Source organism: Podarcis liolepis (genome assembly GCF_965112155.1).
Source record: "Podarcis liolepis genome assembly, chromosome: 9".
In the NCBI taxonomy this organism is placed as follows: domain Eukaryota; kingdom Metazoa; phylum Chordata; class Lepidosauria; order Squamata; family Lacertidae; genus Podarcis; species Podarcis liolepis.
The window spans coordinates 73386238-73401869 of record NC_139564.1 but is presented as its reverse complement, the minus strand read 5'-3'; the positions used below and the strand labels follow the sequence as shown (position 1 = coordinate 73401869).

The window sequence follows — 15632 nt, the reverse complement described above, 5'->3', positions numbered from 1 at the left end:
CAGGGCTGATTTCCTTCAGAATGGAGAGGTTTGATCTTCTTGTAGTCCATGGGACTCTCAAGAGTCTCCTCCAGCACCATAATTCAAAAGCATCAATTCTTCGGCGATCAGCCTTCTTTATGGTCCAGCTCTCACCTCCATACATCACATAGTCTATTTTTATTGTCTCTGTATTGCCCGGGTGGTGGTGGTGAGGGGACTGCAGGCTTAAGCTGAGACACTGCCTTTGTTTGCAACACCAAGCCAAATCATGTCTTAGTGCAAACAAGCAGATGTGGGGGCTCTAAGAGAGGAGATTACCTTTTTGCTCCTCTGGTTGTAATCCTGCTGTGCTTTTGGTAAGCTGTGATGTGGCTTAATGTACTGTTCAAACCCTGGCTTGTGGTTTAGCTCACTTCAGACACACAAGCTGTGATCCCCAAAACTTTGATTTCAGGACAGAGAGCAAACCCAGCCTCTGTATAGTCATAGCCCCAGAAGAGAGTACACAAAGACTAGCACCAGACCTATCGTTCTCCTTCTTGCCCCCTCACCGGTCTTGTCTGCTCACTCGTCTGCCTGCTCAGTCAACCCTGCCCCTTCCCTGTATAGCTCTGCCAAACCATGGCCCAGGCGAGCCACAAAGGAACAGGGACAACAGGCCCGGTCACTTCCCCAGCAAACATCTTGCTCTTTTGTTGCTTCCCTCCCCTTCACCCGCCAATGTGGATGCAGACAAAATGGTGGCCTCGGGTGCACAGGGAAAATGGAGTAAGATGGCTGCTTGGAAGCTGTCCCTGGCTGTTCCTCCATGGCTCTCCTGAACTGCTTACTCGCCTGCCTGCCTGCCTGAGCTGCCCACGTGCTGTTCTGTCTGGCAGCCACACAAATTGCAGCCTGATCACAGCCTTGCAGTTTTATCACCGTATTTTTCGTCCCATAGGACGCTCTGTCCCATAGGACGCACCTAGTTTTTTGGGGGGGAAATAAAGGGGGGGGAAATTCCTTTATTTCCCCCCCAAAACCAGGTCGGGGAAACCGAACCTGGTCGGGGAGCAGCGGGATGCAGCGCTGCACCTCCCTGCTGTCCCCCGAGCTTGTGGGGCTGGCCGATGTCTGCCCGGCGCGAGGGACGCTCTGCTTCAGGTTGCCCATCGCGCCGGGCGGCAGGCTGCTATCCGCAGCATGGGGAGCCCTGCGGGGAACTCCCGCAGGGCTGCCTAGGCTGCGGGTGTGTTCCTGAAGCACCGGGCGCTCTGCTTTCAGTGCGCCCAGTGCTCCGGGAAGCAGGCTGCTATCCGCAGCCTAGACAGCCCTGCGGGAACTCCCGCAGGGCTGCCTAGGCTGCGGATGTGTTCCCGAAGCACCGGGCGCTCTGCTTTCAGCGCGCCCGGCGCTCCGGGAAACAAGCTGCTATCCACATCCTAGACAGCCCTGCGGGAACTCCCGCAGGGCTGCCTAGGCTGCGGATGTCTTCCTGAAGCCTGGAGCACCGACCCCTCTCGCTCTCCAAGCTTCAGCGAAAGCCTGCATTCGCCCCATAGGACGCACCCAGATTTCCCCTTCATTTTTGGAGGGGAAAAAGTGCGTCCTATAGGGCGAAAAATACGGTATATCTGTTATTTTACTGCTTCTTCCTACAGCAGCTTTCCTATCTTCTCCCCTTCCTTTTTGTTCCCTATTAATTACAGTACTTTTTTTTTTTAATACCCTAATTTATTTGAGTGCACACTCTGTCCCTTCACCGCCATGTCTCTTCCCGCAAACCCCTCTTGCCACTTTTATTCAGGGCCTGATGACTTGCTGCTTATGTCTCCATAGGTCCAGCCAAAAGACAGTAGCATGGCCGGGGGGTGGGGGGCAGAAATGGGCGAGGGTGGGGGTCTGTGCCCCTGAGGCCAGCCTCAAAGGAGGCTGAGGCCAGCTGGTGGTCTCTGCCCACTGTTTGAGAAAACACTACCTTCCTCCATCTATTCCACGTGCTTTTTTACTTTTCTGTAAAATGAAGTTATGCCCAGTTTTGTGCTGTAATGTAGCCTTTTATTTTCAAGGAGCAACATATGGATGAGCGAGATGTGCGGAGATTTCAGCTAAAAATAGCAGAACTCAGCGCTGTGATTCGGAAGCTGGAAGATAGAAATACACTTTTAGCAGATGAAAGGAATGAACTAGTAAGTAATTTTGATGTTTTATTTAACAGAATTTATATGCGGTTTGGTTGTAGTAAAACCTCCAAGGGGTTTTCAAGAAATATTAAAATTATCAATAAAACATTTAAAAACAACTTACCGTATTTTCCCGTGTATAAGACTATATTTTCCCCTAAATTTTTGAAATTTAAAATAAGGGGTCGTCTTATACACAGTGCATAGTGCATTTTCTTAATTTTGAGTCCCAAAAAATAAGGGGCGTGTTATACACGAAAAAATATGGTAAAACATTTAAAGATATTAAAATTAAAATACATCATCAACACCTGTGTGTCTGGATAGGCTTGTCTATACAAAAATGTTTTAAGCAGGTGCAGAAAAGTGTACAGTAGAATGAATGTACCTACCTGTCAATAGGCGGAGGATTCCAAAGTGTAGATGCTGCCGCTCTAAAATATCAGTTTCCCACAACTTCATTATGTATCTTTAGGCACCAGGTGAAAATGTCTCTCTATAACTAGGCCTTTGACTGATTAAACAATCTTCTAGAACTGGGCAGGATGGTTTTAATGTATCTCTGTGGGGAGGGTTGTGTTGTTGTTGTCTGTAAGTTGCTTTGGGTTCCCCTGAGCAAGATCAGGCAACTAACAAATTCAATAAATAAATGAAATAAAAATAATGTAAGTGGACATTTGCCAAGGTCACATTTGACTTTAACAAAAAAGAAAAGTTCCCCAAATAAGGGTATGGGTGAAAAGCAAGTAGAAAGGGGACACATCTCTCCAAAATGTTTAGCAGTTGTTCAGGATTATAGAATATCAGAAGCTCAGCTAGAGAACATACCACAGAACAGGGAAGATACTTCCAAGGCCAGCTGGGGAATGAGCCAAGGCAAGGAAGCTGTGAGAGGCAAGGAGGCGTCTTTCAGACAATGGAAGTCTTGTCCAAATGAGGAGAGCAAAAAGAACAGAAACTTTGGTACAAGAAATTCTAGCGGATGATAAGGGATGAAAGAAAGAGAGAGATAATTTGATGAGCGTATTACAAAAAAAAAGAGGAACAACAAAACTTATTTAAATACGTTAGAAGCAGGAGATCAGCTAGTGGGTGGACCTTTGGATGACGAGGAAGTCAAATGTGTTTGCGTTTTTCTTCACAGCGGGAGATGGACGGCAGATCCCTGTGCCTGAGCTATCTGTCTCAGGAAGGGAGTCTGAGGAGCTGATGTAAAAGTGGTGACAAGACACAAAGTGGGCAAACCACCAGGCCCAAATGGCATCCGCCTCAGAATCATAGAATCCTGGAATTTGTAGAGTTGGAAGGGACCCCTGAGGGTTATCTAATCCAAGCTCCTGCTGTCCAGGAACCAGTTCTTGAAGAACTCTGAGAACTACCAATGTCAGAATGCCATTACAGTCATATCTCGCCACAAGGCGCACCTAGTTTTTGGAGGAGGAAAACAAGAAAAAAAATATTATGAATCTCAAAAGCCAGAACAGCAAGAGGGATCGCTGCGCAGTGAAAGCAGAAATCCCTCTTGCTATTCTGGCTTCTGGGATAGCTGTGCAGCCTGCATTCGCTCCATAAGACGCACACACATTTCCCTTTACTTTTTAGGAGGGGAAAAGAGCAAAAAATACGGTACTTCAGGTGGAGCGCTTTTGGGTTGCGCTCTGCGGCGACCCAGAAGTAACAGAACACATTACTTCCTGGTTTTGCCGCTCACGCATGCGCAGACGGTCAAAATGACGTCACACGCATGCACAGAAGCGGCAAATTGCGACACGCGCTGATGCGGGTTGCGTTTGCTTCAGAATGCGAATGGGGATCCGGAACGGATCCCGTTCGTATCCAGAGGTACCACTATATATGGCAAGACCCCACTTGGAAAACAATGTCCAGCTCTGGTTGCCTGATCTCGTTTTTTGACAGAATTACAAGCCTGGTAGATGAAGGGAGCTCAGTGGATATAGCCTACCTTGATTTCAGTAAGGCATTTGACAAGGTGCCCCATGATATTCTTGTAAAGAAGCTGGTAAAATGCGGTCTTGACTATGCTACCACTCGGCTGACTAACCGAACCCAAAGGGTGCTCATCAATGGTTCCTCTTCATCCTGGAGAAGAGTGACTAGTGGGGTGCCACAGGGTTCTGCCTTGGGCCCGGTCTTATTCAACATCTTTATCAACGACTTGGATGATGGACTCAAGGGCATCCTGATCAAATTTGCAGATGACACCAAACTGGGAGGGGTGGCTAACACCCCAGAGGACAGGATCACACTTCAAAACGACCTTGACAGATTAGAAAACTGGGCCAAAACAAACAAGATGAATTTTAACAGGGAGAAATGTAAAGTATTGGACTTGGGCAAAAAAAATGAGAGGCACAAATACAAGATGGGTGACACCTGGCTTGAGAGCAGTACATGTGAAAAGGATCTAGGAGTCTTGGTTGACCACAAACTTGACATGAGCCAACAGTGTGACGCGGCAGCTAAAAAAGCCAATGCAATTCTGGGCCTCATCAATAGCATCTAGATCAAGGGAAGTAATAGTGCCACTGTATTCTGCTCTGGTCAGACCTCACCTGGAGTACTGTGTCCAGTTCTGGGCACCACAATTCAAGAAGGACACTGACAAACTGGAACGTGTCCAGAGGAGGGCAACCAAAATGGTCAAAGGCCTGGAAACAATGCCTTATGAGGAACGGCTAAGGGAGCTGGGCATGTTTAGCCTGGAGAAGAGGAGGTTAAGGGGTGATATGATAGCCATGTTCAAATATATAAAAGGATGTCACATAGAGGAGGGAGAAAGGTTGTTTTCTGCTGCTCCAGAGAAGCGGACACGGAGCAATGGAGCCAAACAACAAGAAAGAAGATTCCACCTAAACATTAGGAAGAACTTCCTGACAGTAAGAGCTGTTCGACAGTGGAATTTGCTGCCAAGGAGTGTGGTGGAGTCTCCTACTTTGGAGGTCTTTAAGCAGAGGCTTGACAACCATATGTCAGGAGTGCTCTGATGGTGTTTCCTGCTTGGCAGGGGGTTGGACTCGATGGCCCTTGTGGTCTCTTCCAACTCTAGGATTCTATGATTCTATGATTCTATGCCTCAACTCAAGAAAGGCATTATGGAGCTTGAGAAGGTTCAGAAAAAGGCAGCCAAAATGATTAAGGGGTCAGAGCAACTCCCTTATGAAGAGAGGCTATATTTGGGACTTTTTTTGTTTAGAGTAAGGGAGGGAGATGATGTTAAGGTCCCAGGTTGGGTTACAACATTAAAACACAATATTAAAAACAAACAACAGTTACAGAACTAAGTTGGGTCCTAAAAATATGCACATCAAGCGTCAAAGGGCAGGGCAAAGAAAGTGCACCTTTGGCATTTGCCGGAAGCTGCATAATGAATGTCCTCTCCCAGACTGCCACCCACTGAGCGTCCGAAGGTGGAGGAACTACCAGGAGGGCCACCTCTGCAGATTTTGGCACCAGAGAGGATCCATAGGGAAGCAGGCAGTCTTTGAGGTATTTGCGACCTGGGTTGTTTAGGGCTTTAAACTCTAACCTGAGCACACTCTACACCAGCTGGAACTTCCAAACCAGACCTCAGGGCAGCCCCACAGAAGAGCACATTTCTGTCCAGCCAAAGCACGGACAACAGTGGCCAGGCTATCCTCATCCAGGAATGGCGCTAGCTGTCAAACCAGATGAGGCCAGTAAAAGGCCTTCTTAGCCACAGAGGACACCTGGGCCTCTGTTGACAAGCTACCCACTTGCAACCCCGTGCAGAACAGATCTGCTTTAAAAACAGAAACAAAAAAGTACAACTTTTTTTGCAGCTGAAGCGGTCTCGGGAGATGGAAGTGCAGGTGAAGCCGCTTGTAGAAAAAAACAGAAGGCTGAACAAAAAGAACGAGAGCTTGCTGCAGAGTATACAAAGAATGGAAGAAAAACTTAAGCGTCTTTCTAGGGAAAATGTCGAAATGGTAAGCAGTCGTCATCTTCAGGTCACAGATTCTGATGATTCGTTTGCCAGTTGTGAGAAGGATGACCAGAAAGTGCTCTGCTCCCTTTTTGCTTTTATAGCCAGTAATATTATTTACTTATTTAATAAATTTTATATCCTATTTTCTCAGAAATCTTTTCCATAAAGTGGTTTTCACCCTATCTAGTACATTTTTACAGGTGGAAAGTCCTACTGCATTTTGATTCAATCTGCTTGATTGGCACATTGACATAATTCCTATTTTTAAGGTATTTTCTAAGAGTGTTGGGTAGCTCAAAAACAGAAATTACAGTTGTTCTTTTTCTTTGGGAGCATCTTCAAATCCAAGAAGGATAATTAACAATTATTAATATTAGTCATTACCTAATATGTAGCCTAATACTGTATGTAGTACTTTATAACATATGGCATGGGCAGGCAAACTAACGTCCAGGGGCCAGATCCAGCCCAATCGCCTTCTAAATCCAGCCCGCGGACAGTCCAGGAATCAGTGTGTTTTTACATGAGTAGAATGTGTGCTTTTATTTAAAATGCATCTCTGGGTTATTTGTGGGGCATAGGAATTTGTTCATTCCCCCCCCCCAAAATATAGTCTGGCTCCCCACAAGGTCTGAGGGACAGTGGCCTGGCCCCCTGCTTAAAAAGTTTGCTGACCCCTGACATATGGCCTGCAGAGTCAAAATGTAACACATTCTGGACTGATCATTTTTAACTGGTCAAGTGGTCAGCTGCTGTGTCCAGCTGCTTACCATGCTGTGGGCTTGAAGAGGAAAGGCATCGGCTCAATCCCAGCCCACAGGATGTTACCCAACTCAGGGTGCCGTCACCCTTGTCCTCCCCTGTCAGGGAACTGACATCGGAGCTAGAGGCGGAGGGAAGGCTCTCAAATGATGCTGGAGAAGGGCCCAGCAGGGAGAGAGGCAGCTCAACAGATGGGGAAGCAAATCAGCGCAACACCAGGGATATAGAGGGGCTGATGGGGGAATCGGCAAGAGGGCTCCAGGACTCTTCACCGGACACCAGTGGGGAGAGCACGGGTCCTCCGCTACCCACGCCCACCCTGCGCAGAAGACTTCCGCGCAGAGAGAGTAGGAGGAGACTGGGTGTCAAACAACTTTTATGTTGGAAAAGATTTAAGAAACGCCCACTGATGGATTCTGCTAGCGACTGAGGCAGCCACGAAGTGAAGGGCTGTCCAGACTGAAAGGTTTAGCAAGGCAACAAAGCCTGGAGAGGCGGCAACTTACGCACGAGCAACCCATACTCATTACATCACCATTTATTTGTATGCTGCCTATGGGGGCTCACATGAAAAAATCACATCATTCACTAGTTACAAAATACAGCAGAATCTAAATAATATGTTAATGAAAGCATCTCATTAAGAAATAGTCAATAAAATTGAAAAATCCGTTATAATTCATGATAAGATCTAATGACAAAAGATGAAAACGTAATAACAAAAACAGCAAAAGTAATTAAATCTGGGCCACACAGTAGTTCCTAAACATCCTGTGTAGGCTCATGGTCAGAATGGTCTCTGGTACCTCCTGCAGCAGCTTTTGTAGCTGGAAATGGTCTTGGCCTCCCCTCTCTCAGCCCAGATGGAAATAGGCCAGCAAAGATGGGAACAGACCCCACAGGACTTGCAGGTAAGATCTCAGCATCTCTAGAGTTTGAGCCGCGAATCCCATGGCCCAGTGCTGAGAGGCTTCTTGGGGCTCTGCATTCACGCTCCAGAATCTTCTTGGGCCTAGAGGCACATAAAGAAACTTTAATGGGCACTTCAAAATACCTATTTCACAAAAGGAAAACTGGTGATGCTTAGGACCCCTACCCCAAATTACAAATCACCTACCCAGTATTTACTTAAGCTTGCTGAAATCAGATGTTTCAAAGTCCAGGGTGCACTTATGACCACGTTCAACTTTATCTTTTCCCAGTATCTTGAATCCCAAGTTGATGTGGTCACTTTCACCCAAGACTCACACTTCTGTTGTGTGAAAGGGATAATAGCACCGGTTATTGGCAGTTGCTTTGTTTAGGATTACAAGTCATTTGGTCTCACTGCTAATGTTGACGTTTTCACAGATGTGTTTTACTGTTTTCTCTTTGAACGATAATGTTTAAATTCATGATTGGAAAAGGGCAAGGATGTTTACCAACCACCTTTTTGTACTAGTATTGTTTTGGCTGGAACCAAAGAGGGTGTGAGAGTGCGAGATTTGGTTGTGTTAATGAAATTATATTTTTTTTTATAGAGAGAAAAGCTATCTGCTCAGCCAACAATGAGGAGGCACACATCATTGAATGACCTCAGTAGCACACATGAAGAACCAGAAGTTCAATTTCTTAAATTGCAAATTATAGAACAACGGCATCTTATTGATGATCTGACGATGGTAATATGCAGTAACTATTAATCTCTGCTTTGGCATTCGTTTCTTATTCCCTTGGAGAGACATTTGTTAGGGCACATGGTCACTTGATCCAAATATAGCATGCATTGTATTTTGGAACACCCTCCCCTAACCAAATTCATGTTCTTCCTTGTCACACCAGCCATGGAGGAGGAGCAGGGGAAAGTGAGGGGAGCAGCCTTGTGACAACAGACAGTCATGTTTGCTGCTTTCAAAGCATTGTATTCTTGGCAAAGTATAACAGAAGGCTATGTGTTTGGGGGTAAAGATCACAAATAATAGAAAAAGTTATATCTACAAGCCAAAAAGTGAAGTGGGCATGTAGTATCCCCAATATTAATTTATATTCCTGCATGTGGATGTTTACAAAGGGCCGTTTGAAAATTCTGTGCTTCACTTTGAAGTCCCAACAATCAGGGCTTCAAAGGGAAACATCACCTGACATCACTGTGAGGTTAGGTGATTAACAGGTGAGTGGCCCTGCCTCGCTGTTAACATTGGCCTGCCAAGGGTGGGGCAATAAGAACCTGACCAGAAAATGTTCCCTACTCCTGAATTAGAAGGAAATAATCAATTTGTCCAGTTTTAAGCCCATCTCCTTTTTCATGTTTTCATTTCTGTTTCTCATAACTCATGAATCTATCTCATAAAAGAAGGAGCGGATAAGTGAAATTATCCAAAATCTCTTTCCATTTCTCATGGCTTGTCAGCTGTGTACATTGTCGATTCGCTGTGTTTCCTCCAGATTTTCCTCTGTGGCAACTAGTTCTAAAAGTGTGTATTTCAGAAGAAGAAATGGAAAGGGATCTTTAGCTTTGCTGTGCATCATGTTAGAGTTTTAGATTCCACACCCATGATTATCTGTTACGTATTTTGAATCTATACTAAATAAATTATTTAAAAGACATTCCTTGCTCTAGGAGCGGGATCGATGGTTACGCTCCAGGAAACAGAAGACGCAGAATTTGAAACCCACAAAGGTGAGTGACATTTTTATTGAGACTAAGGGATAATGGTTTTTCCAGACTTCTTTTCTATATTAAGATTATGGCAATAAAATAAGAAAAACAACAATTGCCATCATTATTAATAATTAATTAAAAAAACTACAAAATGCTGATTTTTTCACAGCTGCTTCTTGTTACTTTAATATATGGAGATGTCAAGTATTTAACTGCAGTGTAACCTGGAAAGTACTGCTGAAGGCCTGACGGTGGCACTTTTTCTTAATGTTCTGTTTTGCACAGCTAAGTTTGCAAACATGTGCACACTTATCTGTAAGTCTGTCCCAAATAACTCAACCGGGCTTCTTATGAAACAGTTTAATTTAGTTATAAAATTTATTACCCGCTTTCAGTATTAAACAATCCTAAAGCAGGTTACAGTACAGATAAAACTCTATAAAGTCTTGTAATCAATCAATACATAATGAAATAGTAAAAAAGGAAACAGGTGACAGCACATACCCTGTTGTATATTCTTTCTTTTTTCTTTTTGTTTAGATTAGTTTGTTTTTTATTGTAATGTATTATGAAGTCTTCATAAAATCTTATAAATAATAGGTGTTGTTTAAAACGGAAACATAATTCTACAGCACTGAATGTGAGCAGCGTCAGGCCAGGATATTTCTCTGCCCCTCCCTGCCAGACCCCCCTACTGCCACCTGGAGGTGGCCCAGGAAAAAGAGAAAAGGAGGCTGGAGAGGAGCAGGTGGGGGGGCACAAAGTGAGGGGGGGACCACGGTGGTGGGGAGGGCATGGAGGAGAAGGCGGCAAGTGGCACGCTCCTAGGGCCTGGATCTGACTGCTTTGCCTTGCCTCATGGGCCAGCCAGCTCTGAATGTTGTAAAATGCAACTGGGTGTTTTTTTGGGGGGGGGGGGTGTTTGTTTCTCAATGAATTTCTAAAATGGAAAGCTTTGTATCTAAGCCTGTATGGATGTCACGTGGATTTGCCTATCCTTCCCAGACCTGGAGGATCCTCCTCCTATCTTAGGCAAAAGAGGCCAATTATGTTTAATCACGTATGTGATGTACTCTGCACATGAGCAGAGGTTATGGCTTCACATTTTCAGGATTGACTCATGGGTTGCAAATACGTTCTTCTGTGCTCCGGCTCAAGTGAAACCATCATTTTTTTATTCCATTGGCTGGAATATTTAGTACGTTCGATTTGGAGAAAGAAATGTTTGGATTAATGAGAAGTTAGTTTGATTTTTGGGCGAGGGAGCAAAATGGCAAGCAAGGGTCCTCATATTTTAAGATTTGTGTGTGTGGATTAATGAGAAGTTAGTTTGATTTTTGGGCGAGGGAGCAAAATGGCAAGCAAGGGTCCTCATATTTTAAGATTGGTGTGTGTGGCTCTGTAGCGGGGGCAGGGCTGTGGGGGCTGCGGCCAGGCCTAGACCCAGAGACCGCTGAGGGGAGGAGGAGGGAAGCCTGACATGGCTCTTAACTCACCGTGGGGGAGAAGCGGGGTCCACTCAGCTGGCCAGCCACCCACCCTCCAGACTGACAGACAGACTGTTCACCCACTCCCTCAGCACATGCCCCAAAAAACCTCTGGACATTTTTCAAAATTTAAATCCACCCAGATGGTGATTTTGCCTTTGGAATCCCAGGCATGTTCAGGGAAATCTGGACGTATGGAAACCCTGGGGGTTGCATGCCAGTAGCAGGGAGGGCAAAAGGCTGCTGAGCAGTGGATGTAAACTTCATACCATAAGCTAGTTTCTACGCACACTCAGGAGCCCTTCTCTAATCTCTATCCAGGCAAGCAAAAGCCATTATCTGAGTTCTGGGACACACTCCAAACAGCCAGGGCAGTTTGAATCCCCACTACGGGGTGAACTCCCGTTGCTCAGTCCCTGCTCCTGCCAGCCTAGCAGTTCGAAAGCATGCCAGAAGTGCAAGTAGATAAATAGGTACTGCTCTGGCGGGAAGGTAAACAGTGTTTCCATGTGCTGCTCTGGTTCACCAGAAGCGGCTTAGTCATGCTGGCCGCATGACCTGGAAGCTGTACGCCGGCTCCCTCGGCCAATAAAGCGAGACGAACGCTGCAACAGTGGCTCTCAGGAATGATACAGCCACTGTATCACAGGAATGATACAGCCACTGCGTATTTCCTTAGGCACATTGCTCTCTCTGAATTACAGAACTGGAGAGATGGAAGAGACCCCAAGGGTCATCTAGTCCAGTTCCCTGTAATTCAGGAATCCTGCCCACAGCCATCCCTGGGCTGTGAAATGCCAGATGAAATGACCCTTTGTTCTACAAAAATATATACATTCAAGCATTTGTACATTATAACATGTTATAGAAATGATTAGCAATAAGAAGTTTGGATATCTATACAAACCTGTGTACAACAAGTTTGGATATCTGCAACCCCAGAGTTGTCCACGACTGGACCTAATGGTCAGGGGTCCCTTTACGCTTTACACACACTCAGGAGCCCTTCTCTAATCTCTATCCAGGCAAGCAAAAGCCATTATCTGAGTTCTGGGACACACTCCAAACAGCCAGGAACACTCAAGAAGGGTGTGCAAGGGCCAAGGCCTGGGGAAAGGGCAGAAGGCTGGCTAGAGAGTCCCAAGGCCCAGCTAGGGAGGCCTAGAGGGCTATATTTGGCCCCTATCCCTGAGCTTCCCCATTCCTGGTGTAGAAACTAGCTGCTGTACCAAAGTAAAGAGCATTTGCCTCTGATCCCCGTGGTAGGAGGAGAATCTTTGGTTTCTAAGGAATCATAGAATCAGAGAGTTTGAATGAACCCCAAGGGTCATCTAGCTCAACTCCCTCAACTAAGCATCCATGACAAATGGCTGTCCAACCTCTTTGGTGTTTGGTGTTGTCAGGGGTTCAGGAGCAGAGGCACAGGAAAGGGAGGAAACAGAGAGCGAGGGGGAGGATTCCGAAGGTAATATGAGCGACGACAGCGGACCGAGATCTCCGAGTCTTTCCAGTGAGTCGGAAGATTCTCAGAAAGGGGCGCCAGTGGTCAGAGCAAGGGGGGCGCCTAGGGGGACACCCCAGGAAGAAGGGACCAGAGGGGACTCAGAGAGCAGCAGTTGGAAATCGGGACCAGCGTCCCCACCAGAGCGCAGTAGGGGGGAGGAGTCCCAGGTATCGGGATCTGGTGGCTCGCCGCAAGAGGGAGGACAGGAGTTAGGATTGGCCACACCTCCATCGGGGAGCGAGGAAACGGTCAAGAGGAAGGTTGAAGGCTGCACGCGCGCGCCAAGTTCAAATGCACAGGAAGGCGGCACAGTAAGCAGCCCGGATAGAGAGCCAGGTCCTAAAGCCCGCCGCAAGGAGGGAGAAGAGTCCGGGGGGTCAGCGTCAGAAGAGTCCAGGAAGGAAGAGACCACGGGGGGTAGAGGGACCCAGAGGAGAAAGGAAAGACGGAAGAGGTGGAGCAAGGCTAGAGTATTAAGTTGGTGTACAGGAGGCGGAGACTCAGACGGAGCTTCGCTGGTCTAGCTTCTAAGACGTAGAGCTGCGCGCTGCGGCTTTGAAATGGAAACTGTAACTCAATAAAGACTTCTGTACAGTACTGCTGGCTAGCGTGGTCCTCTGTGAGCTGGGACCTGGAAGCGGCTCTGACAGGTGTCATCTGCTGTTGCTGCTGCTGCTGCTAGTAGTAGTAATAATAATAATAATAATAATAATAATAATAATAATAATAATAATAATATTTTTATACCCTTCCCACCTGGCTGCGTTTTCCCAGCCACTCCAGGTGGCTTCCAACAAAATATTGAAAGTACAATAAAACAACAGACATTAAAAACTTCCCTAAACAGGGCTGCCTTCAGATGTCTTAAAGTCTGGTAGTTGTTGTTCTCTTTGACATCTGGTGGGAGGGTGTTCCACAGGGAGGGCGCCACCACCGATAAGGCCCTCTGCCTGGTTCCTTGACGAGCACCCCCTCAATTCCTTTGTCCAAGTCATTTATAAAAACATTGAACAACAATGGGCCCAGGATGGAACCCTGTGGCACCTGCTTGTCCCCCACTTGACAAGGAAAGTGGCTGATCAAGGGGGGAAATGGGAGGGCAGCCATCTCCACAGCCGGTAATATGTGATGGCCAAGACCCAAACATTAATAAACTAAATCTACATCTCAGCCAGTAGAAGGAGCTCTGCTGTGGCAGCTAAGGAGATGGGGAATCCCGAAGCCTGTGACCATGGTTAGAGAAAGTTGGCCTCATCAGACATCCTATGAAGAGAGTGAGGAGGGATTTGGATGTCTGTGAATCTGTCAGTAAAGCTCTTTATTTGCATGCATGCTTAGCCATGTGCTTCCCTGTGGAACCATGAAGGGAGATGGGCAGGGAAATAAACATTAAGGCTGCAGTCAGTGTTACTAGGCACCTTCAGTAAAGCACTTTTCCACCAACTTTAGAATATTTTGTATTTGCTCTACCTTCGTATTTACTTCAGCAGTCAAAATGGACATGCCAAGTGCTTAAACAGATTGCTCATTTTGGGAGTTTGGGGCTACCAGAGTGAGAAACAAGATACAGTGGTGCCCCGCAAGACGAACGCCTCGCAAGACGGAAAACCTGCTAGACGAAAGGGTTTTCCGTTTTGGAGGCGCTTCACAAAACGAATTTCCCTATGGGCTTCCTTCGCAAGACGAAAGCCCATAGGGAAATCTCCGGGACAGCGGGGAAGCGCAGCGCGTCTTCCCCACTGTCCTCGGACCTCCTCCGAAGGCTGGCGGTGGGGCGGAGAGACCTCCTCCCAGCGCCAGCCTTCGGAAGGCTCCTCCGAAGACTGACGGTGGGGAGAAAAGCCCTTCTCCCCGAGCCAGCCTTCGGAAGGCTCCTCCGAAGGCTGGCGGTGGGGAGAAAAGCCCTTCTCCCCGAGCCAGCCTTCGGAAGGCTCCTCCGAAGGCTGGCGGTGGGGAGAAAAGCCCTTCTCCCTGAGCCAACCTTCGGAAGGCTCCTCCGAAGGCTGGTGGTGGGGCGGAAAGCCCTTCTCCCCGCACCAGCCTTCGGAAGGCTCCTCCGAAGGCTGGTGGTGGGGAGAAAAGCCCTTCTCCCCGCACCAGCCTTCGGAAGGCTGCTCTGAAGGCTGGCGGTGGGGCGGAAAGCCCTTCTCCCCGCACCAGCCTTCGGAAGGCTCCTCCGAAGGCTGGTGGTGGGGCGGAAAGCCCTTCTCCCCGCACCAGCCTTCGGAAGGCTCCTCCGAAGGCTGGTGGTGGGGAGAAAAGCCCTTCTCCCCGAGCCAACCTTCGGAAGGCTCCTCCGAAGGCTGGTGGTGGGGCGGAAAGCCCTTCTCCCCGCACCAGCCTTCGGAAGGCTCCTCCGAAGGCTGGTGGTGGGGAGAAAAGCCCTTCTCCCCGAGCCAACCTTCGGAAGGCTGCTCTGAAGGCTGGCGGTGGGGCGGAAAGCCCTTCTCCCCGCGCCAGCCTTCGGATGGCTGTCCTGAAGACTTGCGGTGGGAGGAGGGTTTTCCTTCCCACCGCCAACATTCAGAATGCTGTTCTGAATGTTGGCGGTGGGGAGGAAAAACCCTCCTCCCACCGCAAGCCCCGGGAACAGAGGAGAAGCGCTGCGCCCCTTCCCCTCTGTTCCCGTACCTGTCCTGAAGGCTTGCGGTGGGGAGAAAAGCCCTTCTCCACACCGCCAGCCTGGCAAGCGGTTTCCATAGGAACGCATTAATTGATTTTCAATGCATTCCTATGGGAAACCGTGCTTCGCAAGACAAAAAACTCGCAAGAAGAAAAAACTTGCGGAACGAATTAATTTCGTCTTGCGAGGCACCACTGTATTAGATGGCAAGGTGCTGTCCCCTATTAATTAAGCAGTATTTTGGGGGACTGATTAAGTTCGGCAACCAAGGTATCACTAATTCTCCATGATGATAGACAGCACTTCTGAGAACAAGCCCCTTCGGTACCCTAAAGTTGATCTGACCCCGAGGACTTGTTTAAGGTGAATAGGTGTTTTTTTCCTTGTCAAATCTGGAACTGTGGTACTGACACATCCTACAGAAGTGGGTAGAGCTGAAAAGCAACCTTCCTAGTAAGTGTGTCACGGCTGCTTACTGGGAAGGTTGGAGGGGTTCTGTGCGCA

General features: G+C 47.5%; 1 protein-coding gene across 8 annotated transcripts in view; it reads left to right on the top strand.

Annotated features, from left to right (window-relative positions):
- JAKMIP1 (janus kinase and microtubule interacting protein 1) overlaps nt 1-15632 on the top strand; it is an 89344-nt gene that overhangs the window by 27265 nt on the left and 46447 nt on the right. For all 8 annotated transcript variants that reach the window (XR_014516005.1, XM_083460459.1, XM_083460460.1 and 5 more), the window contains exons 5-8: nt 2031-2150; nt 5966-6112; nt 8394-8534; nt 9473-9532. Coding sequence is in view for 7 of the 8 variants with exons in the window: in XM_083460459.1 (XP_083316585.1) it covers nt 2031-2150; nt 5966-6112; nt 8394-8534; nt 9473-9532 (468 nt within the window). In the remaining variant the exon portion in view is untranslated. The remainder of the gene's footprint in view (nt 1-2030; nt 2151-5965; nt 6113-8393; nt 8535-9472; nt 9533-15632) is intronic.